Raw genomic sequence first — 21,592 nt, 5'->3', positions numbered from 1 at the left:
AAAATGTTGATATTGCACTAAAACGGTCACTACTCTGACAATTTGTAGCTGTGGAAACGCAGCTATTGTTGGCGCATGGCGGGGTAGCGTGCGCCGCTATGCGGGTCATCAAAAGGCGGGGTCGACCTTTTGATGACCTGCATAGCCATGCACCCTACCCCGTCAACAGATAGCTGCACAGCTAGACAATTTGATGTCCCAGTGAAGAATGTAAGATGTCATAAGATTATCAAGAAAATACCGCATAGGATGCACTATGACATCGGCGTCGTGCATCACCCTCCGCTTGGCGTCGAGCGATACGCTGCGCCATTGTCCTCGTGCATCCTTTGCGCTATTTTCGTAAACCTCATATTAGGAAAGTTACGCGCCCGACGGGCGCGCCGAAAAATGAAACTGAATGATGAAATTCATGGCTAGCACGATGCATTTTAGGCAAGTATGAGCCCGTGTCGAAATTTAAAAACACACTGACCCCCTAATTGAGCGTTTCAAAATAGGTGACCCCATCACCAAAGTGAAAAACAGGGTGACCCCATGAATCCACCGGCCTCCGAGGCCGAAGAAACTGACCAGTCCCTCATTCCCGCTAATTTTTAAAAGTATCTTGTGCTAAGTATCGTAACCAAGCCCCGCCCCAGTACATTTGTTCACACTGAGATAAATGTTACACCTTAATTCGATACAATTATTTCCGCCATAGTATGTAAAGATACTGGGCCACGCCCTTAATGAAATGGGAAAATCGGACATTTGGTATATTGGAAATTGAAAAAAACGGAAATACGAATTGTTGGAAATAGAGTTTGTCAGAGGGAAATTTCAATGGCCGTAAAGTGCCATCCTCACAGCAGTATACACCTGTTTCCTATATTTCAATCTCAGCCCAAAGATTTTAAATTTAGAAATAGGCCTAAAAGTAAATAATCAACATGATAAAACCATTTGAAAATTGAAAATTATCTCCATTTTGATTTTCTTTTTTGAAAATGCAACTTGGTTTATTGGTTGGCCGAATTGTGCCACGGATTTAACTTGCATGAGACAAAACCAATGCAAGGTATGAATGAGATTTTGAAGATATCAAACAGAATTAACAAAGATGAAAATATCACCAGCATAGATGTTTATGTGATAAAACATCCGGATGAAATCAGTAACAGCAAATTGGAATTACATAAGATTAGTATTGTTATTTCCTGCATTACATACATTAACTTTGTATATCATCTTCATCATTTTGAAAACATTTGGCTTGCAAACAAGTTTTATATACGTGCAAGATGCGTATTAATGTTTGCAAAAACAAATTAAAATTAAGATAGAGATCAATTTGCCAAAAAAGAAGATGTTATAAAGAAACGCAGACGCTGCAAACGTCTGAATAAGGGTTACTGACGCCGAATACCACACTAATGGAGGACATTCCTCGCAGATATTAATATATTTCAAACACAATATGATCGAAAAGGAAAGCAAAAACAAGCAAGAACGTCTCTCACCTCTCCAAATAAACTCTTATAAATCTAAATAAAACGAAGAAAGATTACTTTTTTTTTTCATTTTGCTTTCACGTTAGCGACGACGGCTAAATAGTTCAGTGGTATAGTTAGCTGCAAAGTCCTTAATTGTTAGATGTTTAGCCGCATCTCCCAACCTTCTCTCACGAACTCTCATCGACCAAGTACTCTGGTGGTGCCCAATAAATACGTCGGCATCTGCGACAAGAAAAATTATAAAAAATCAACTCATTATTGTTTCTCTATGAAAGAAAATCATTAACAAGGGATATTCAAGTGCAAGGAAGAACAGCATTTGCAGAGCGTCATAAGTAAAAAAGAAATATTCTATTAAGGACTTGGGACGTCTAGTCAATAACTCGGTTTCCGTTTTTCTAAGTGGTTTGTCTTAACTTGCTTTTCCTGGTGAGAATATTCATAGGTACTGTTAAAAAAATGACATTTTAATGATTTTTATTCAGTATAAAAAGTTATATTTTATGTATTGTGAACTCTGTTGTTATTAAGTCCTTCGTAAGACTAGAAGTTGGTGAGAAAAAATCAAATTAATGTGAGAGTATTTCATTGAAGGCAACACGTTCTTGAAGAAGAATTTTTAAGTGATGTTCGAGGTAACATGTTTGTTGAAAATGTTAAGGTAGAGCTTCACTTTGCCAACATTTTGTTTTTGATATTGTTTTTGTTTTTGTTTTTGTTTTCTCAGGAATTTTTCTCATCTAAGATGACAAGGAACCCCGCTCATATTATATATTTTCAAAAGCGGAGAATCTAAAGTTTGGTATGATTGCAATAGTTTACTCCAAGGATGAAGCGCGTGAATATTTTGTATTCATGATAAAAATAAATTTAAGTCAAAAACGTGATACTATTTTCTGAAATGAAATATTTCACTTGAAACAAGAGTATAGAAAAAAACGACTATTTAATTTTGCACTATCTATCCTTATTCTAAAATGGCATAAGTCGAAAGACTGGCACTCAAAAAGTGACTAACACACAATTAAGAAAATTGAAATGCCTCTTATTCAAAAAATAAGAACTTTGTTGCCACACAAAATCGTCGTTATGTTATATGGCATTTAAAGGACGTAATCTGAAAATTTCAGAAAATGTGACCCAGCCAAAGTGGAGTTAAATTCTTTAGAGTTCTCGATTTTGAGAGAAAAGAGAAGCCAGGAAACATTTCTTTATCAGGCAACTGACGACTGCTTGACAAGCTAAAAGATGAACCCTAGCAACATTATAACCTTGGTTTAACAAATTAATTAAAATTAAAAGAATATTTGCAACAAAAAGTAAAATAAAGTAAAATACGCTGTGTTTGGGCAGCGCCTCCTTAAGTCGTTGCATTTCTGTTGAGGAACACCAATCATCTAAAGCTGAAAAGGATTAAAACACCTACTTTTCACGTAGTATAAGACGATATAAGTGATGATTATCATAGAGTTCAGAAAAATTGAAGTTTTACTCTCTTGTCATCAAATGACACGCAGCACTACCGACCTAATTTCAGACTATTAAAGTCAAACTGGCATTATAACTAATGTTCGCAGTTGAAAGGCATATATTCTCGGTGCTGTCTTCAGACAACGTTGTTTTGCTCGCCTTAATTTTGGAAAAATCGAGAATAAAAGTTTCCTCTACATGGGTAACATGCGGCAAAGTTATCATTCTGAATGTCAAATATCGGTTAATCCTGTAGATTGATAACTAAAATGTGACGTATTGTTTTTAACTAATGGATAGATAATTTTGTGAAGGTATCTAAAATGCGATATTGCATAGAATGGTTATTCATATAATGCATGGTTCTTATAGGTAAGATAAAGAAAGTGGTAAGAATTTGCTTTAAGATTTGGCACATGTAAACTTACTTGCACAGAGGTCTTGTTCAATGAGAGACCATATATAAGGGTCGTTCTTCGCTGTTGCATGTCTTTCATTTGTGATATTTTCAGCAGAAAATGTATTTGCGACCCCTAAGCTTCTAAGTACTTGCAAGAAATTCTACAAAACATAAGGGAACACTTTCCTTGAAAACAATTATTGATAAACGTATAGATATTCGAAGCAATACCTCTGATCCAAGACACGTAGAGTATGCTATATTCTATGATAATAATAGAATATCATATTAATGTCTATTTCGAGAAATTGTTCAAATATTAGATGTGACGCTAAACAACAACCGTCCGCATCACAAAACAAAAACTGAAAACACTTTTAAAACTTTTAAAAATTCACAATGAAAACAGACTGAAAATGTTTTGCTCCAAAAGACACTTTTCCTTACAACATTGATAGATAGAGCTGCTTTACTCAAGGTATTGATTCGTTCGTTCAATCTAAGGATGCGTTCACAAAAAAACAGTTGGGGGTGGCTGGAGCAATTCAGGGGGGATACGAACATTTTGGGGGTAGTAGAGGCGGTTGGGGACTTGAAAGTTTTGCTCCACCTGAAGGGGACTAAATATTTTTGGTTCCCTTTAAATATTCAAAGGTTGATGGGTAATTCAATGAAAATTTAATGACATTTTAATGTCATCCAATTGTTCTAATGTTAGTAATATGACATTAAACTGGTCCAACAATCGTTTCCATTCAAGGTAATATTACCAGGTCCATGGGACAATTGTGATTTACAAATTTAAGTAGGACCATCCTGAACCACTGATAGTTAGTGGTGGTACCAGGTGTCCGGAATGGGTAAGCGTACCATGCTAGCATGCTACACCGATCAGAATTGGTCCCAAAATCGTCTAAATATTGTATGAAAAGATACAGGATATGAATCACTGTAATAAGTCAAAGCCGGGAATGCTGTCGTTAATCATTTGAGTGACCGAGGTGTCATATTTGGCCACAATGTCGTCATATCGACCGTAGAACTTTTTGAAAGTCCTAACGAGTCTTTTTGTTGTGTGTCCTTGTCTCAGTAATTTTGATGCCAATGAACTGTGTCTCAGTTGAAAATCAGTGTAGGAATCACAAGCCCTACAATACCTGAGAAGTTGAGACACGTACACACCATAAGCAGGTGCAGATGGAATATTACTTGACAAGTGGGGATAATTTATGATTTCAAAATCGAAATCATCCCTTTTGTCATACAGCTTAGTGTGTAGCCCATTAGTACCCACTTGTAGGAACAGATCAAGATTTGAAGCAGAGTTCCTACCTCTGTTGTTTCTTTGATATCCAACTCATCAGGGTAAATATGATGTAAGTAATTTGATATGTCTGGATTGTCTAGACTAATCAGATCATCGATATATCTATGCGTGTTGTTAAAACGCCTTGCAAGTTTTTTAGACCCTGATTTGTAGAGAGACTGTAGGAACTCTGCTTCATATGAATACAGAAATAAGTCTGCAAGAAGGGTGCACAATTTGTACCCATTGGTATGCCGATAGATTGTTGAAATAATTGACAATCCTTAGCAATACCCATCAAATACGTGTCTGCAATTTTTTCTCGAGTCTCAATTCAAATTATATGGCGCGACAATTACAATTCCTTGAAAAGCAACTTAGTCTAACACCTTTATAATAGTGCATTTCAAATAAGGGATATAGGGAAAATCCCAGACACGGGTTTGAAGGGTATTGCAAAGGCTTGTCAATGCACAAATTTCAATCGGAAATCGTGCATTGTGTTCGCTAAAGGGAGGAAATACCGATTTGTGGAAGGTTCAGCAAACGCTTGTCACGTGACTATTATGCAAATAATGACTGTGTACCGTACGCGTGCACGGTCGGATTTCCAAATATAAGGGTTTTTATAAAACATATACTTTATTGGGGTTAGGGACTTCTATAACTGAGAAAAAAATAAAAATCTGAAAGTATCCTTAAGCTATCTAGCTATCTTAAGTGTACTTAAGTGCACATGGTGCTACTTTTTAAGAAGGGTGATAGATCTGCCATAGGCTACTACTGGGCAGAGTCGGTGTTATCTGTAAATGCCGGTGTTATCTGTAAATATTAAATGCCTTAAAACTGTCTCTATTATAAAGTAGAAAAATATATCTAATAATAATTTATTTCATTAATTTTAATCGGATTATTTAAAGGGTTTAAAACGTGTCCATTAACATTACAGATCAAATCAAACAGTAATTTACCACGGTAACAAGACAGGGATGATCTAAATTGATTTGCAGAATGCTGTCGACATGGTTGAATATGACATCTTGTTACCTACATTGAAAGCAATTGATTTTAACGACAAGAGTGTTGATTTGTTCAGATCATATTTGACCGACAGGGAAACAACAGGTCGCTACCGTGAATATACTTCAATAGAGAAATAACTGGCGACGCGCTGACCATTACAGCCAAAAATTAACGGGCGAGGCTTGTCGAGCCCGTTAATTTTGGCTTTCCTCGAGCCCACGCCTATAAATAAACGTTAGTGGCCAGGGCGGGGTCTGTTAGTCAAAATCTGCGAAAATTTTCCAAGCGAACGACAACTGGGCCAAAGAACTGAGCAATGCGCTGTAAATATTTGGCAAATCCGGAGATGTTTATTTTCAGAAAAAGTATCTCAACTTAGCTCACAAGTGCTTCATTTTAATTTTTGATTGATCATGATTTCAGCTATAAAATTACGATACTTTGAGTTGTTAATCTATTTATTCATATTCACGGGTATGTAAACAAACCATTACTCTGTATTTGTGGTCAGTCACGTGGTTCAGCCTAGCCAATCAAAATGCGATGAAAAGGGCATGGTAACATAATTGTAAATCGAATCATTCGGGGTATTCTACACGGATCTTTCATCGTGTACTCATCATTCTTCTTGACTTGTCTCTGGAAACAATGTAAGATAAATTCAGGATAACTTTATCCTTGATTTAAAAAGTTTAAACGAATGGCAGAATTAAGGCCAACATTGAGCTTTGCAGCTAGGTAATATCGAGTCGATTCTTTTTTGTGATCAAGCCGTTAATTAAGAAGCTGTACCGAATCAGGTATCACATGTTATAATACAAAAATTTTCCCAAAGATGTTGTCAGCCATTGAGGTTTTTTTTGACCAAAGAATGAAACTTGGCAATATAACCAGAGGTGTTATCGAGAAAAACAAATTCTTGGTTCAAATTACTATATCGTAAACTTTATTTACTTGATTTTGATAGCAGGAAACTTGAAACCTACGCTTTAATTAATTGCATTTACGACGATGAATGCATGTTTTCGTATTTGGGGCTTAATGCAACAACTAAACGTCGCATAGAAAACAACACAAAACAAAATTAAGATAACGATATTTGTTTGGATATGCATCCTCAAACACACATTAATGTCACTCATTTTCAGTAATTAGACTGGCTTTCAATTGAATAAAGGATTGCATGTTTAACAATACATGGCCAAGGACCCTCTTTTTTGTCTGCAACTATAATCACGAAAAAAATGTATTAACAGAAATAATAAGATATTATTCCCAACATTTTTCTGCGTTCAGCTGGGGGAAATACGAGTGACTTAATGACCGGGTCACCACGAGTGGAAGACGAGTGTTGACACCGTCATTACGTCACGAGTACTTCCCCAAGCTGAACGAAGGAAAATATTAGGGAATAATATACTTATCACATACACAGACCAAGTTTTTATTTTTTACGAAAAATAATATCTTAGCAACTTATTTTCGTATATTCAGATTGGAACTATTTTTCGATATATCAATCCCGCTGAACGTCAGTTGTCAATCATTCGCTGTTGTTTGATCACGTGATTGGATGTTTGGTCTAGCGTGTCTGCTATTGATGAACTGTCTTGAGATGTCGACAAGACAAGTTTATAGGCTTTTTGCTTCGTGATTAAGCAGTGTTTTGCCTAGTTTAGACAATCATCTTAGACTAGTTTGATCTGTTTTCGAAGGAGATGACCCTATATCGACTATGAAGGAAAGGGCCAGGTACTTGCACATATGGAGTCTTTTTCTGGTACCTCAGTGGTGTACACAAGTACAAGACAGGTTGACATGATGGAACCTGATGATGGACATCCTGACATTTGCTTTTTGACACTTGAATATCGGCGAATTCTAGAGACAGGTAGTCATTTGCATTGATTTCTGTGTAGACATATTTGTCATGTTATTAACCTTGCATATCCATTCCAGAAATTATCACAACACGCGTTAGTATACCTTTCAAAGAACGTTTAACTTTAATTACAATGAACGCTTGACCTCCCTAGCAAGAGAGTCGTCTGTGTTTAAAACTATGCAACTTGAAAAAGCAAATAATGTATAATAAATTTACTATTGAAATGTGAAAATCGGAACTTGGATATTTCTTAACAATAACAACAACACAATGTTCAAATTTGCTCTTGTGAACTGTCTGATTAATCATAAATTATCGCTCTCCTGTAACGCTTACGAACCGGGCTTTCGAATGAGCGGGAACCCGGTGACTGGTGATCAGTGTTGTTTGTCGATGTTATTTTGAACGTAAACGTTCCGCCATAAATAAATGCTCTGTTGAGAAATCCTGATGTGGTATCCTGCTGATGACTACTGCTGATAACAAACGGTGGGGGCTGTAGGTATTTGTGAGACGATGCCGTGGTAACGAAGTTCGCGACCGGTCTTGCCATCGATAAGGCTTTGCTTTGCCGCGGCTCTGGATTACTCAATATGTCGGACATTTCGCATTGTTGGTCGAACGATTCCACTCCGTATGTGTTCACGCTTTGTACACAAGAATGTCCGGACAACTCCTGGACTTGAGTTGGAGGTACGCCAGCATGTAAAAGTCGTGAAACACAAGCCTTCCGTACACTATGGTTTGTTTTTTCCCAGGAATTCAAGCTTCCTCCACAATTGACTGAACGATGGTGGCTTATTTATTTTCACCCATGGCTTGGCGTTTGAACCACACCTCGGCGTCGGGTTTGTAGATTATCGCGAGGTAAAACAGGTGGTCATCGGAGGTGAAATCTTTGGGGCGGCGTCGAACGTACTCCTTGAATGTTTCGACGGAACACGTTTCTGGATTGTCCGGCGTAGCCGCGACATCTTTAGGATTAAATAGACGCGGCGATGTACCGACTTACCCCTATCTTGTTTTCGTAGCTCTTTCATAAAGTACGCGAGGTTTGTTGCCGTGTGCTTGGTTTTTATGTCGCCCCATATCAGTGAACGGTTTTCTTGGCCGCCACGGAAACCGAACTATTTGGTGTTGTTCAACCAAACAGCATACAGAAGTGCTTTGGGGGAATGTACTACAATAATATTCTTCTCTCGAATGATCTTTTCTTCGTCTTCCGTCAATGCTTCGGTAGCATGTTTCTTTCCCTTGTTTTTTCAGTTCCTAACGCTTTGCTGCGAAACGTTAAGAGAGCGCTTGAATTCGTTATGTTTCGAAATGGAAAGTCCGTAGTTCTTTTCTTGGAGATAACGGTCGATGCCTTTCTGATAATTAGTTAATAAATGTATCTGGCTCATATTCACAACCTTTTGACTTGTGCTGAGAAAAAAAGTGGATAAGTAGTCATCCAGAACATTCGGCGGCATATCTTAGATTGGCCTGCTCTCCAGAGGGTCTACAAACCAAACGTACTCGGTAAACTTGGCGACGGCCGTGTTTGTGTTTTTTTACAGAAGACTAATAAATTCATCCTCTTAGGAGTGAGTGAAAGTAGCGTATCGATTTCTATGCTGGGTTTGATCGGACTTTGGCGCCTCCTTGAAAATTTCGTCGTTTGTGAGTTCATCGGCGAGAGCGAAGAGCTGGGCTATGTTGAAGTCTTCGTCCATGATCTCGAACTGATTAACTTTCAACCGATATAGACACATTTTCTATCAAAAACCTATGAAATATCGTCGTAATTGCACACTGTTTTAAACATACATAAACGTGGCAAGTCTGAGTAGTAACTGCTCAAAATTTTTGAACATAGTTGTCTAACTTTTTACACAGGCCAATTTTCGTTCTACCCACAGACTACGGAATGCTTGCCATTGGCGCCGCGGTCTGGCGCGCATTCCACCATACAGCAAGCGGCCCCAACACAGTGTTACTGGGATATTTGGTACCGTCTATTCGCCAAATATTGATCGTTCAGGATGCTTGCGTTCGTATTTTAACATGTGTTTTTATTAGAATATGCTATTCAATACCTCATTTCCCTGGTCTTCAAATCCCACCCTCTTTCCGTATTCGGACGTACGATTGTATGCACAGGCCGGCGGGTAATGGCTGCCATACAATGTTTACATTTGAGGCACATTGAAGGTCAACGTTAAAAAAGTTCCGACGCACCAGAATTGATGACATTGACGCGGGTTGTCGTGACGAAGAACGACCAGAGATAAATCCCGTATTTTTTGTCAAGAGATGACAAACTTGGCTTGTGTATGTGATAATGCTCAATATAAATAATTTGACTGTGACGCAGACATTGAACGCGGACACATATCTCGGAGAGAAACAGTTGAATGCGAACACATATGTCGGAGAGAAACAATTGAATGCGACGCAAACATTGAATGCGAACACATATGTCGGAGAGAAACAATTGAATGCGACGCAAACATTGAATGCTGACACATAAGTCGGGGAGAAATTACTAAATACGAAGAACTCGCACTTTTGGGCCACTGTCGAACGTTTTTACCGAGAGGCGTACTGACTAATTTGTCTATATATCATAAACGGTAGATACGCTCATAATGTCTGCTTAGTGAAATTCTAATTCACATTATTTGCCTATTGTTAGAATGTTAGCTAATCCATATGCCAGGAGTTGTCGATTGCTTTTGTCCAGCCATATACACTAAGTTTCAGCAGTGGAAGGTTCATTAGTAACAAAATCGGAACTAATTTGGGATAATTAGTAATTAGATCTTGATATTTTTCAAATTTCTCAAAAGTGTTAGGTGCCCTATAGCTGAATGTTACAATGTTACAAATTACTCGTAAAAGTGTATAAATTAAAAAGAAAAGCAGATGAGCTTACATTTGTAGATTAAAACTACATTATTATACACCTGCGTCTGTAATCTATCGAGTTTCGTCGTACAGTAAGTTTCGGTATCAGGAGACGCGGGGTCCAATAACTTTGACGCAGAGTACAATATCTTTAGGTGTTATTGGACGCTATTTGACCTTTGACCTCAACACACCTTTACGTCAACAAGGGGGAAAAGAAGAGCATATTTTACATATTTTACAAGAATATATACTTCTTAGCATTCAGTACTTCACAAATTAAATCATGGCAAGTCCAAAACCTGTGAATTCGATTGAAATTACAATGCTGACGTACAATTTCATTGCGCTTAGCGGACGCGCTCAACGCGTTCCCATACTGCTCGCGATCGCTCAGTAGAGTGCGCGACGGGCATCCAAAAGACGCCTCAATTTAGAATTTTTTCTTGTAAAGTTTGACTAAACAGGCGTATAATTAATAATATAAGTTATTCCCAAAATACTCGGATTTATGTCGAGTACATCGTACGCTTCGATATTGTTCTCTGTGACGCTACGTATCTCGGATAATACCTCCGTTGCTCGATGTACTCGGACGTAAATCCCGGTATTTTGTGAATAACCTTATATAATTTCACTATCTAAATGTCCCGAATTAGTTACAATCGCGGTTAGTACACTTTTATTCAATACTGCACACTTTTCTTAAAATTGAATAGTGTAATCTCCAACCGATTGTCTGCCCCACTCAGAATATCCCACATCAATACCCGGTATTGACACTGCATAAAACCCCTATAATACTTACTGTATTAACATGGATTATTGCCCTTATTTTAGCTGAAGAGTGCATATACAGATGAATACAGTCAAAAATCCATTTTTTTTGTATTCAGCAACTCTGTATTCATGTGGATTCATGTGAATTTACGGATATTTAAGCAATAATGCACCCCCTCCCGGCCCATAATGGACGAAAGCAAACTTTGCACGACATAATGTACGAGGCGAAGCCGAGTACATTATGGAGTGCAAAGTTTGCTTGAGTCCATTATGGGCCGGGAGGGGGTACATTATTGCTATTATTTTATAGTTTTGGCAATGCCAGTGAATTTGTAGTTGTAGAAAACGAATAAAAAAGGAAATTTAAACTGAGTTTGAAGCCAGTGAGCGTCGTACAGCATGATCGGCCCTGACTCTGTACATATTACATGCACTCCACACTGCACAGTGCACTGCACTGAACACGCGTTCAGCACAAAAAATGACTAGCACTTTCACGGTTCATTTTGAATTGAAAAACGATGTATTTTCGAAGGAAATGAAACGTAACTGCATCCCTACCGTCTATATCGAACTTGAAACATCACCTTTAAATATCATGCCATTCAAAAAGCCGACACGGTGAAATGCCAGAGATAAAGAAAACGGAATGTTCATCAGCAGGATCAGCGAGCTGCATGCCATGGTATCAGCTGATCAATAATACGATCATTATTATGTCGCTAGTAGTACAGCATTCATTGCAAACGATATCAACAGAGTTCAACATTGTTATTCAAGTGTTTATATTTCAATAATAATTGTGTCTATAAATTTAATTTTCGATGACTTCCTGAGAAGAGCTATTTTCTTTCGGCGAACAACAGAACTTGACGTAAACGGGTGCTTGAAAGGTACAGTTGACAAACATACTGGAGGGTTTCGGTACCGTCGCGATATCGAGAACAAGGCAAGGTAAAATCACAGACATTGAGAAACAAACGATGAATGAAAGTTGTCTCCGATTACAGTCAGTGCATCAGAATTAGGTGGCCGAGATGTTAGATCAGTCAACGGTCGTCATGATTGTTGGTAGTAGCTGACCTTGGACCGAGACTTTGAATGGCTCTGTTTTATATCCGTAGACACTTCCGGTCAAGGTTGATGACAGCAAGCTGCCGTTGTTGGCTGGTTCGAGTGGCCCTTTCATGCCTGCATCGTTTACAATGCCACTGACATACATAATATGCCATGTGTCAAACCCAGTATCGTCTAGGAGTTTGCAAACGTACTGAGTTCTGTTTCACCTATACGGCAACGAAGCGAACTATGTTGTCAACAAACGTGGTAGTACAACCAGCTTATCGGACGGGGACTGCATGCTGAGCGCCAGCCTGACAGACGACAAATGCGTGCGTGAGGACTCAAAAAATGTGATAAATCGTTCAGTAAAACATTATTATCAATATTGTGCACCATTATCAAGATTTATGGTTTTGTGTATTACATGGTTTATCCGATACTTTCCCTCCTTTTAAATGCGCAGTCCTTTTTTCGTTTTCCAAAACAAAACTTGCTCGCTGTGGGGCCGCAATGCTGAATAATGGAATACATTATCAGTAATAATGTATGGGTATGACGTCACAAAATTCACTGGTATTGACAAAGCTATAATATAATACACTATAATACAGGCAACTCATTAATGTGAATTTATCTGAATTATTGGGTTTTCATGCAGTGTGCGATGTTGTATTTTAGACCTCTGAGAAACATCGAACAATGACATTTCAAATAATCCTAACAATAGTGTACATATATCAACATTAAGGGATACAAAGTAACGAGTCACTAGAATAGTATTCCAAGAACTTACCGTTGAGATAGGTGGAGTAGCAACGTACACTTGTGTTAAATTGTTGGTTTTCATGAAATTCTGAATAGATTTAGCAATGTTGCGCGTGAGATTCATCATTAGTGCAATGTCGCGCCTGTAGTATTCACATCGTTCATTATTACCACTGTCGACATCTTCACATAAGGGATGACCATTAGACCTTGGGAGGGGGGGGTGGTCACAATGAAATTGTGAAAAATTTTTTTTACTATTGTAAATTTCTGAAATTTTTTTTTCCAATTGAGATTAGCTGTGCAAATTTTTTTTTCAGAGTAATTTCAGATTTATAATTTTTTTTAGTTCGTCGCTGTCTGAAGATAAAGAGGGCAAAGATGTGGTGCCAAGCACCACAAGCGGCCACGCAAGCGGTCACTGGGGGGGGGGGGAGGTCAGGAGAGGGGTGTCCCCCTGCTGCTGTTGGAGCTTTTGAAAAATAGAGATTAAAATGGTGTTATTTGGTGGCACTTGGGGAGTATTTTTGCGGGGGGAGGTCAGGAGGGGGTGTCCCCCTCCTGCCGTTGGAGCTTTTGAAAAATAGAGATTAAAATGGTGTTATTTGGTGGCACTTTGGGAGTATTTTTGCGGGGGGTGGTCAGGAGGGGGTGTCCCCCTCCTGCCGTTGGAGCTTTTGAAAAATAGAGATTAAAATGGCGTTATTCAGTGGCACTTGGGGAGTATTTTTGGGGGGGAGGTCAGGAGGGGGGTCCCCCCTCCTGCTGTTGGAGCTTTTGAAAAATAGAGATAAAAATGGTGTTATTTGGTGGCACTTGGGAGCATTTTTTTCGGATTACACATCTTCCTCTGAAACATGGTCTTCTTGCTCCTCAGTAGCTTCCTATAGTTTTGAAAATTGACTATTTTGGTTTCCTGGCTTCCCTTTCTACTGCGTGGATAAATGGCTACATTCACCCCACCAAACATCATGCATATCTCATGATTTACAATTGATTTTAACAAGCTGAGAAGCTAAAATAAGCTAAATAATATAGTTAAATTTGCATATTTGTGTTTTTAGAGCAATTGTTGCCCTTTTTTGATCAAAACATCTATTTCTCTGTAGCAGCATGTCCAAATTGATTGGATGTGTATAGATGTGTTGAAATTTCAATATTTGTCTTTTAGGGCAATTTATGCCATTCATGGTCAAAACATCTGTATTCTCTGAAAGGGCTTGTCCAATTTCTTTGAAATTTGCTACACAAAAACGATTATTCATGCAGATTTATTCAGTATTTGCTATCGAGAAACTTTCAAAGTTCAACCCCTTTTGTCTGTTTTTGTGTTTGGATTTGTTGGATAGATGGCATTCTACGTAGTGTATTGTTGAATGTTAAAACATGTGTTGCTGTTGTTTTTGAGGCTGTTTTTTGAGAAAAAAGAATTAAATACCTTTTTAAAGCAAAATAATACATAATGACTTGGTATGTTGTTTTATCATTATTGACGTGTTTCTACTTGTTCACCCATTCTTGCATTCATCATTGCAATAAAATGCTGTGAAAAAAATGAAACTGATGTGGCCTGCATCTGTTTACCTTGATCTTAAAAGGCAAATACAACTTTCTGTCTTGACAACCATACCATAGTTTCAATGTTTTACCTAGTGTACCTGCTTGGTTTGTACGCAGGAAACAAGTAGAAAACAGGCTCTATAATTTCATAATTTCAAGTGATCAGAATACAAAAGTCCTGAAAAGATAAGATAATCACAACTTCCAGTATAAGGGATACAGTCACTCTAAATGTATAAATTAAAATTAAAAATGTGCCGGGAGGATGTACTAAAAATACAGAAAGTTGCTTTCTGTCGGTAAAATCTAAAAAAAATTCAAAATTTTAAAGACTTTTGCAGATTTTTTTTTTACGCCTTTGTCTTCTTATTTATTTTTTTTTATTTTGCAAACTAGTTTGAAGATTTTTTTTTCCTAACTTTCTGCTCTGAAATTTTTTTTTTCTGTTTTTGACCACCCCCTCCCAAGATCTAATGGTCGTCCCTAATGTTTTTTATCTGCAAAAATGCTTTTTCAATCAAATCGACAACTCTTTTGCAGCGAATACACAAATGTGGTCCCAATTTAATCCGTGGCACAATTCGGCCAACCCATAAACCAATTTGCATTTTCAAAAAAGAAATAGAAATGGAGCTAATTTTCAATTTTCAAATGGTTTTATCATCTTGATTATTAACTTTTAGGCCTATTTCTAAATTTAAAATCTTTGGGCTGAGATTGAAATATAGGAAACAGGTTATACTGCTGTGAGGATGGCACTTTACGGCCATTCAAATTTCCCTCTAACAAACTCTATTTCCCACAATTCGTATTTCCGTTTTTTCAATTTCCAATATACCAAATGTCCGATTTTCCCATTTCATTTGGGGCGTGGCCCAGTATCTTTTCATACTATGGCGGAAATAATTGTATCGAATTGGAATTAAGGTGTAACATTTATCTCAGTGTGACCAAATGTACTGGGGCGGGGCTTACGATAATTAGAACAAGATACTTTTAAAAATTAGCGGGAATGAGGGACTGGTCAGTTTCTTCGGCCTTGCAGGCCGGTGGATTCATGGGGGTCATCCTGTTTTTCACTTTGGTGATGGTGTCACCTATTTTTTAGTGCCCAATTAGAGGGTCAGTGTGTTTTTAAATTTCGACACGGGCTCATACTTGCCTAAAATGCATCGTACTAGCCATGAATTTCATCATTCAGTTTCATTTTTCGGCGCGCCCTTTGGGCGCGTAACTTTACTAGTATGAGGTTATCATATCACGAAAATACCGCAAAGGATGCACGAGGACAGTACATTGGCGTAGCGTATCGCTCGACGCGAAGCGGAGGGTGATGCACGGCGCCGATGTCATAGTGCATCCTTTGCGGTATTTTCGTGATAATCTTATTATTATACATCTTACATTCTTCACTGGGACATCAAATTGTCTAGCTGTGCAGCTATCTGTTGGCGAGATAGGGTGCGTGGCTATGCAGGTCATCAAAAGGTCAACCCCGCCTTTTGATGACCCGCATAGCGGCGCACGCTACCATGCCAACAATAACTGCTTTTCCACAGCTACAAATTGTCAGAGTAGTGACCATTTTAGTGCAATATCAACATTTTTTCTTCCGATTTATAGTGCAAATGTAGAACGCTATCTCAGACGGCTTCTGCAAGCTCTGGAGTGTGTGTACTACTCACGTACGTACAGAGCGCGCGAGGCTGAACAAATTGGCCAGTCCCTAACATCGTCATGTACTGGAAGACAAGAAAAAACCTGTTCTTTGGATGGTAGACTGCGCATGCACTTCAGCCGCAAGAAATTCAAGAAATGGGTGAAAAAGGAAGAAGTCACCGCGAAATAGGTGTTCATCTCCAAAATGTTTTGCCAAGGGCAAGTGGTATCTCTGAACGAACTGTTAGACGATGATGTCTCAAACATGATATCAAACGCCTTTAAGGTCAAGATTTTGATAGGGTTGGAACAGGTGCAATTTATAAAGTGAGCCGGCATACGAATTAAAACTATGATTGGTCACTTAGATCATTATGAGGAGAACATCATTGCGTACAAAGATTGACAGCTGAATAAATTAATCAGATAAAATTAAATGTGGATGCCGTGGGCTGATGACTGTCACAATTTACACAATGTTCCAGTTTGCGACGTTGACGGGAAGCGCGCAAAACTTCAGCAGGTCAGGTCAAACTGATAATATCGGACTTTCCTTTCCGGCGGCCGCAACACTATTGTTCTTTTTATGTTCATTACTCTATCCGTTGAACGACTTGCCCGCGCAAACAACTGTCACAATTTGATGCATTCCTAGGCCAAAGATAGATACTATCAGCTGCCACGCCCCAAATGAAATGGGGAAATCGGACATTTGGTATATTGGAAATTGAAAAAAACGGAAATACGAATTGTGGGAAATAGAGTTTGTCAGAGGGAAATTTGAATGGCCGTAAAGTGCCATCCTCACAGCAGTATACACCTGTTTCCTATATTTCAATCTCAGCCCAAAGAGTTTAATTTAGAAATAGGTCTAAAAGTTAATAATCAAGATGATAAAACCATTTAAAAAATTGAAAATTAGCTCCATTTCTATTTTCTTTTTTGAAAATGCCAGTTGGTTTATTGGTTGGCCGAATTGTGCCACGGATTCAATTTCTATAGGAAGCTATAGCATAGCGACTAAATCATTGTAATTCCAGCTTTTATCTATTTTAAAAATGACATAATGACATACTTCTCCTGAAGAATATACCGGAAGTGTTGGCAATCGTCTCTGTGCAAGAAATAACATGACTGTTTACGCCATGTTAAAAGTATAGAAATTTGCTGACTGTTTCCTAATATAAGTACATACAGTTAATCGAAATATACAATTTAAGTTGAGTTTATATTCTAAACTTGCTTTAGTTTGCCCATACCAATGTGAGACAATCGACACTTGTATCGTAAATTAGTTATAATTTCAATCATACACACCAATATAAGGAGACCCAGTTTCGCAGAAAAGAAGCAATATTAAAACTCTCGCAAAGCCGTTCGTCTTATGTGCAAGCAATTGTTGAGTTTTATGTTATTTTCTAACAATTACTAGCTCATCAGTTCAAGACACACACGTACTACGTGTAGTTCATTCAAGTTTGCCCGTATAGGTGTAAACATTTTCTTCAGAATTGAGGAAAGATGGATATCGACATATTTACATTTCATTCGGTTTGTTCCTCCAATGAATCGCAAGGTATGGCCATCCCTTCAATACATTTTTACGAATGCTCTCTGCTAAATGCTGTATACCTAGTGACGGTACCAGATGCTTGATGACTTTTTCTTGAGTAGCATGCGTGAAAAGACCTCCAGTGTGTAGGGCCCAAACTCCAACACAGTTCATTGAAGACGCTGCTTCAAGTCGTTCTATGAATTGATCGTCTGTTGCCGGTAACTGTTCGTACTCTGGTAGTGCTATACCGAAAGCAGAACGATAAAGTTTTGCAGATTCTGAATACGCATGTGTAACAAGCTTTTCTTCTCGACGGATGGCTATGACAGTTTCGACTGTTTTGTTGCAAAATTCGTTAAACTCTTCCAGAGAGACAATATTCACAATTTCCTTCAACCGGTTGATATCATATGTCTCTCCTAGTGTCCTTGTGTCTGTCACTTGTTCGTGTGCAGCGAACATAAAATGTTCATAAAACACGACTGAGTTCACCAAAGAACGATTTTGCGTGATAGCGTATTGCACAGCAGATTTAAAATGGCCATATTGACAGTTTGGGCCACCGCGTCCTATGGCACTGATGTATAGCAGTAGGCGTGTAGATGAATTTGTATTGACCTACGGACGTAATGAGATGTATTGAAAGTAGCCTGTTAAATTTAACCATTAAAGCAACAGGTCAAACTCTTCTGTATCAGACAAGTATAAAAGCCTATCTTAGTGTTAATGACGCTAATACAAGTACAGTATGTATGACGATGAGACGCCACGATGTGACATTGTTTTTTATCTGTGTTACTTGTTGCGAGGTAGTAATACATGCTGACTATTGACCAGACTAGTTAAAGGAGAGGACTCTTTAAAAGGCTGGTGAATTGCAGACTCGTTTTCACAAAAGGTGCATTTTAAATGTGGTTGTTCCTTCGTGATGCCGTATTAGCGCCCTACCTTAATTGAGAGGAAGAGTTCCACGAGGTATATATAAATAGCGAATACACATCAATAGAAGCTTCAATTACCTTAGATTGCAGAACGCCCAAACTTAATTTTGAAGTCCTAAAAACAACGCTAATGCACTAGAAAGATGCAATAAGACTAAACGACACAATTACTGATATAACTCTGTTTACACTTACAGATTTAAAAGGTGTCTGCTGCCAGTTAAGTGACGTCGAAGAGGTTACATTACTTATTGTGTCTTTCATACCAGATGGGATTTTGTTTTCGGTTTTCTTCAGGATCTTCAGTACACTATTTGGTCGTGGTACGTTGAATCTTCCAAAATGATCATCATCAATATTTAGCCAGAACAGTGTAAAAAAGAAAAGTACAATCGACACTGAAAGAATTGCAACGAAGCCTCTTAGCAGCATGGTCAGAGTGATTTTCAAACAAGAGGAGTTGCTGTCGAACACAATCATTCTTTAGGTGAGACATCTGCAATACTCAATCCAAACGCTACCCCCTAACCTTTGCAATGATAGCCTATTAAATCATGATATTAATATGACAAATGGCTTTAGGCAACCTGTTCCGTATTAATGAACACAGGCTACTAAACCACCGTATAAATCTGACAAATGTTTGGCAACCTGTTTCGTATTAGCGTCTCTTGATGATTTTTCTACGCGTAACATCATCATCTTTATTTATCAAACGGCCACCAGCAGAGAGTGCTGGAAGCTTACAGAGAAGAAATAAGACTCCACGTATATATATATATATATATATATATATATATATATATATATATATATATATATATATATATATATATATATATATATATATATATATATATATATATATATATATATAAACTGTCTGTCTATCTGTCTAGTACTGTCTGTCTACGTCTGTCTTTCTCCCTCTCTCTCCCTCACTCTCTTTATCTCGTTTTTGTCCTCGATATCAGTATTAGTACATTTGTCTTCTTGCTTGTAAAAAAGTATTATCCCAGTATTGATAGTGATCTGTCATAATGATTTCTCTAATACGAAACAGCTTGAAAGTATTTGCTAGATAACTATATTTTATGACTTAATATCGGAAAATTAATTGGATTTAAAGGGATTAATATGGACATACTGATATTTGACAAATACCTTTCAGGTTTAAGTAAAAATTAAGGAAATAGACATGAACAAATGCCGCACTATCGTGATTAAGAATTCTAGACAGGCTCTCAATTAGTATGTCTGTAAAGCGTGCATAATGCAATTTAGTGACAAATAAAAAAACCCCGAACGATGGAAATCTTTAGAACGACAGGGAAGAGCACAAATTTCTGACATCTCCAAAACAGGTTAAAAGAATAAATTGTTCTTCACAAAGAGTAAGGTATCTATGTCCAAGGCAGACTAGAGGAAAGAATATTCTTTTGCAAATATCAGGAAGACGAAAAAGTTACTGTAGACAATGCAAAAATACTTTCTGTTATTGTGACCCAAACTAGCAAATTCAACTTTCGACAATAAACTGCCTTTAATTTTGAACAGCTTTATTTTTTATAGTATCTTGATAAGGAGGAACATTGAAGCATTTTTTTATTCCAGAAAGACGAGGAGGAAGATGCCCCACTACCAATGCGGACATTTTGACGTTGCCGGCTCATATTCATTTTCGCCGTATGTACAGGGCCGTGGGTGTACAAACTAGGATTACTGATGACGTAAATTATTAGCATACACTGGGCGGTTTTTTTAATTCTCGTGAAACTATGGTTTATCAGGGAGGTAAACACTTTGTCTATCTCTTACACCCTAGGGAGGATTTTGAGTATTCAATTATTATCTTTTGTCTTAATATATGATGCATATAGCCAACATGTGATATACCTTCACGAGTAAAATCGCAGTCACCGCTGCACACGATAATTCCGTAGATTCCGGGATTACCATAGCAAATCGCCTCCACCGTTTGCCCAACAGTTAGTGAGAGCGCCGAGTGGAAATATAGCTTTGTTAGTCTAAAGAACTATGAGAGCCATATATACCAAATTTAATTGCTACAATGAATGTATGAATCACAGACAACATTTTCGCAAATCACTTGGCAGCATACACAACGCTGGCAGCAAGTTTTCAGGATATGCAAGGGTCACCCGATGCCGGCCATATAGCAAACAGAAATGACAGTGAGAATCTTGACTACGAGGTGACATCATTGAGGTAAAATGTACGAAAATTTGTTTTCAACTCGCTTTGATGCAATATCCGCGAGTAACCGGATACCTCGCAGTCAAGAATAGATCACACATACACTACACACGTACGTACGTACAGAGCGTGGGCGATGCATGTTCTGGTGCTGGTCCTATGTGAGTCTCTTGAAACCGTTCAACAATGAACGCGAAGATATAGCTGCAGGGGATGGGGCGCCTTGAAAAACGTACGCTTAAGGGCGTTCCGTTCGGCTTTTTTAGCGTACGTAAAATTCTAGTATCACATGCACAAGCAAAGTTTGTCGTCTCCGAACAAAAATACGGGATTTATTCTCTGGTCGTTCGACGTCAAGATAACCCGCATCTATGCCATCAATTTTGGTGCGTCGGACCTTTTTTGCGTCGATCTTCCGTAAATCGTGTGCTCGTCAATGTAAACAAGCAACATGGCGGCCGGTATTTCTCCCACGATCAAAATGTGTTTGAAAAAATATCGTAAACATAAGTCATGATTATTAGAGTCTGACAAAATACATCAACTAGGCAATTTTTGAGTCCTCTGGTTTAGTTTTGTCG

General features: G+C 38.1%; 1 protein-coding gene across 1 annotated transcript; it reads right to left on the bottom strand.

The window, feature by feature from the left end:
• Positions 1-1,103: 1,103 nt before the first annotated feature.
• On the bottom strand, positions 1,104-19,327 carry LOC139115883 (uncharacterized). Its single transcript, XM_070678290.1, has 5 exons — positions 18,990-19,327; positions 17,840-18,471; positions 13,108-13,288; positions 3,395-3,527; positions 1,104-1,718 (listed from the first exon to the last, which is right to left on the bottom strand). Exons 1-5 carry the CDS (start codon positions 19,272-19,274, stop codon positions 1,576-1,578), a joined length of 1,374 nt encoding a protein of 457 aa, XP_070534391.1. The 5' UTR covers positions 19,275-19,327; the 3' UTR covers positions 1,104-1,575.
• Between the last annotated feature and the right edge of the window lie 2,265 nt (positions 19,328-21,592).

This window comes from Ptychodera flava, chromosome 17 (assembly GCF_041260155.1).
Source record: "Ptychodera flava strain L36383 chromosome 17, AS_Pfla_20210202, whole genome shotgun sequence".
In the NCBI taxonomy this organism is placed as follows: Eukaryota; Metazoa; Hemichordata; class Enteropneusta; family Ptychoderidae; genus Ptychodera; species Ptychodera flava.
This window is presented reverse-complemented; position numbering and strand designations above follow the sequence as displayed.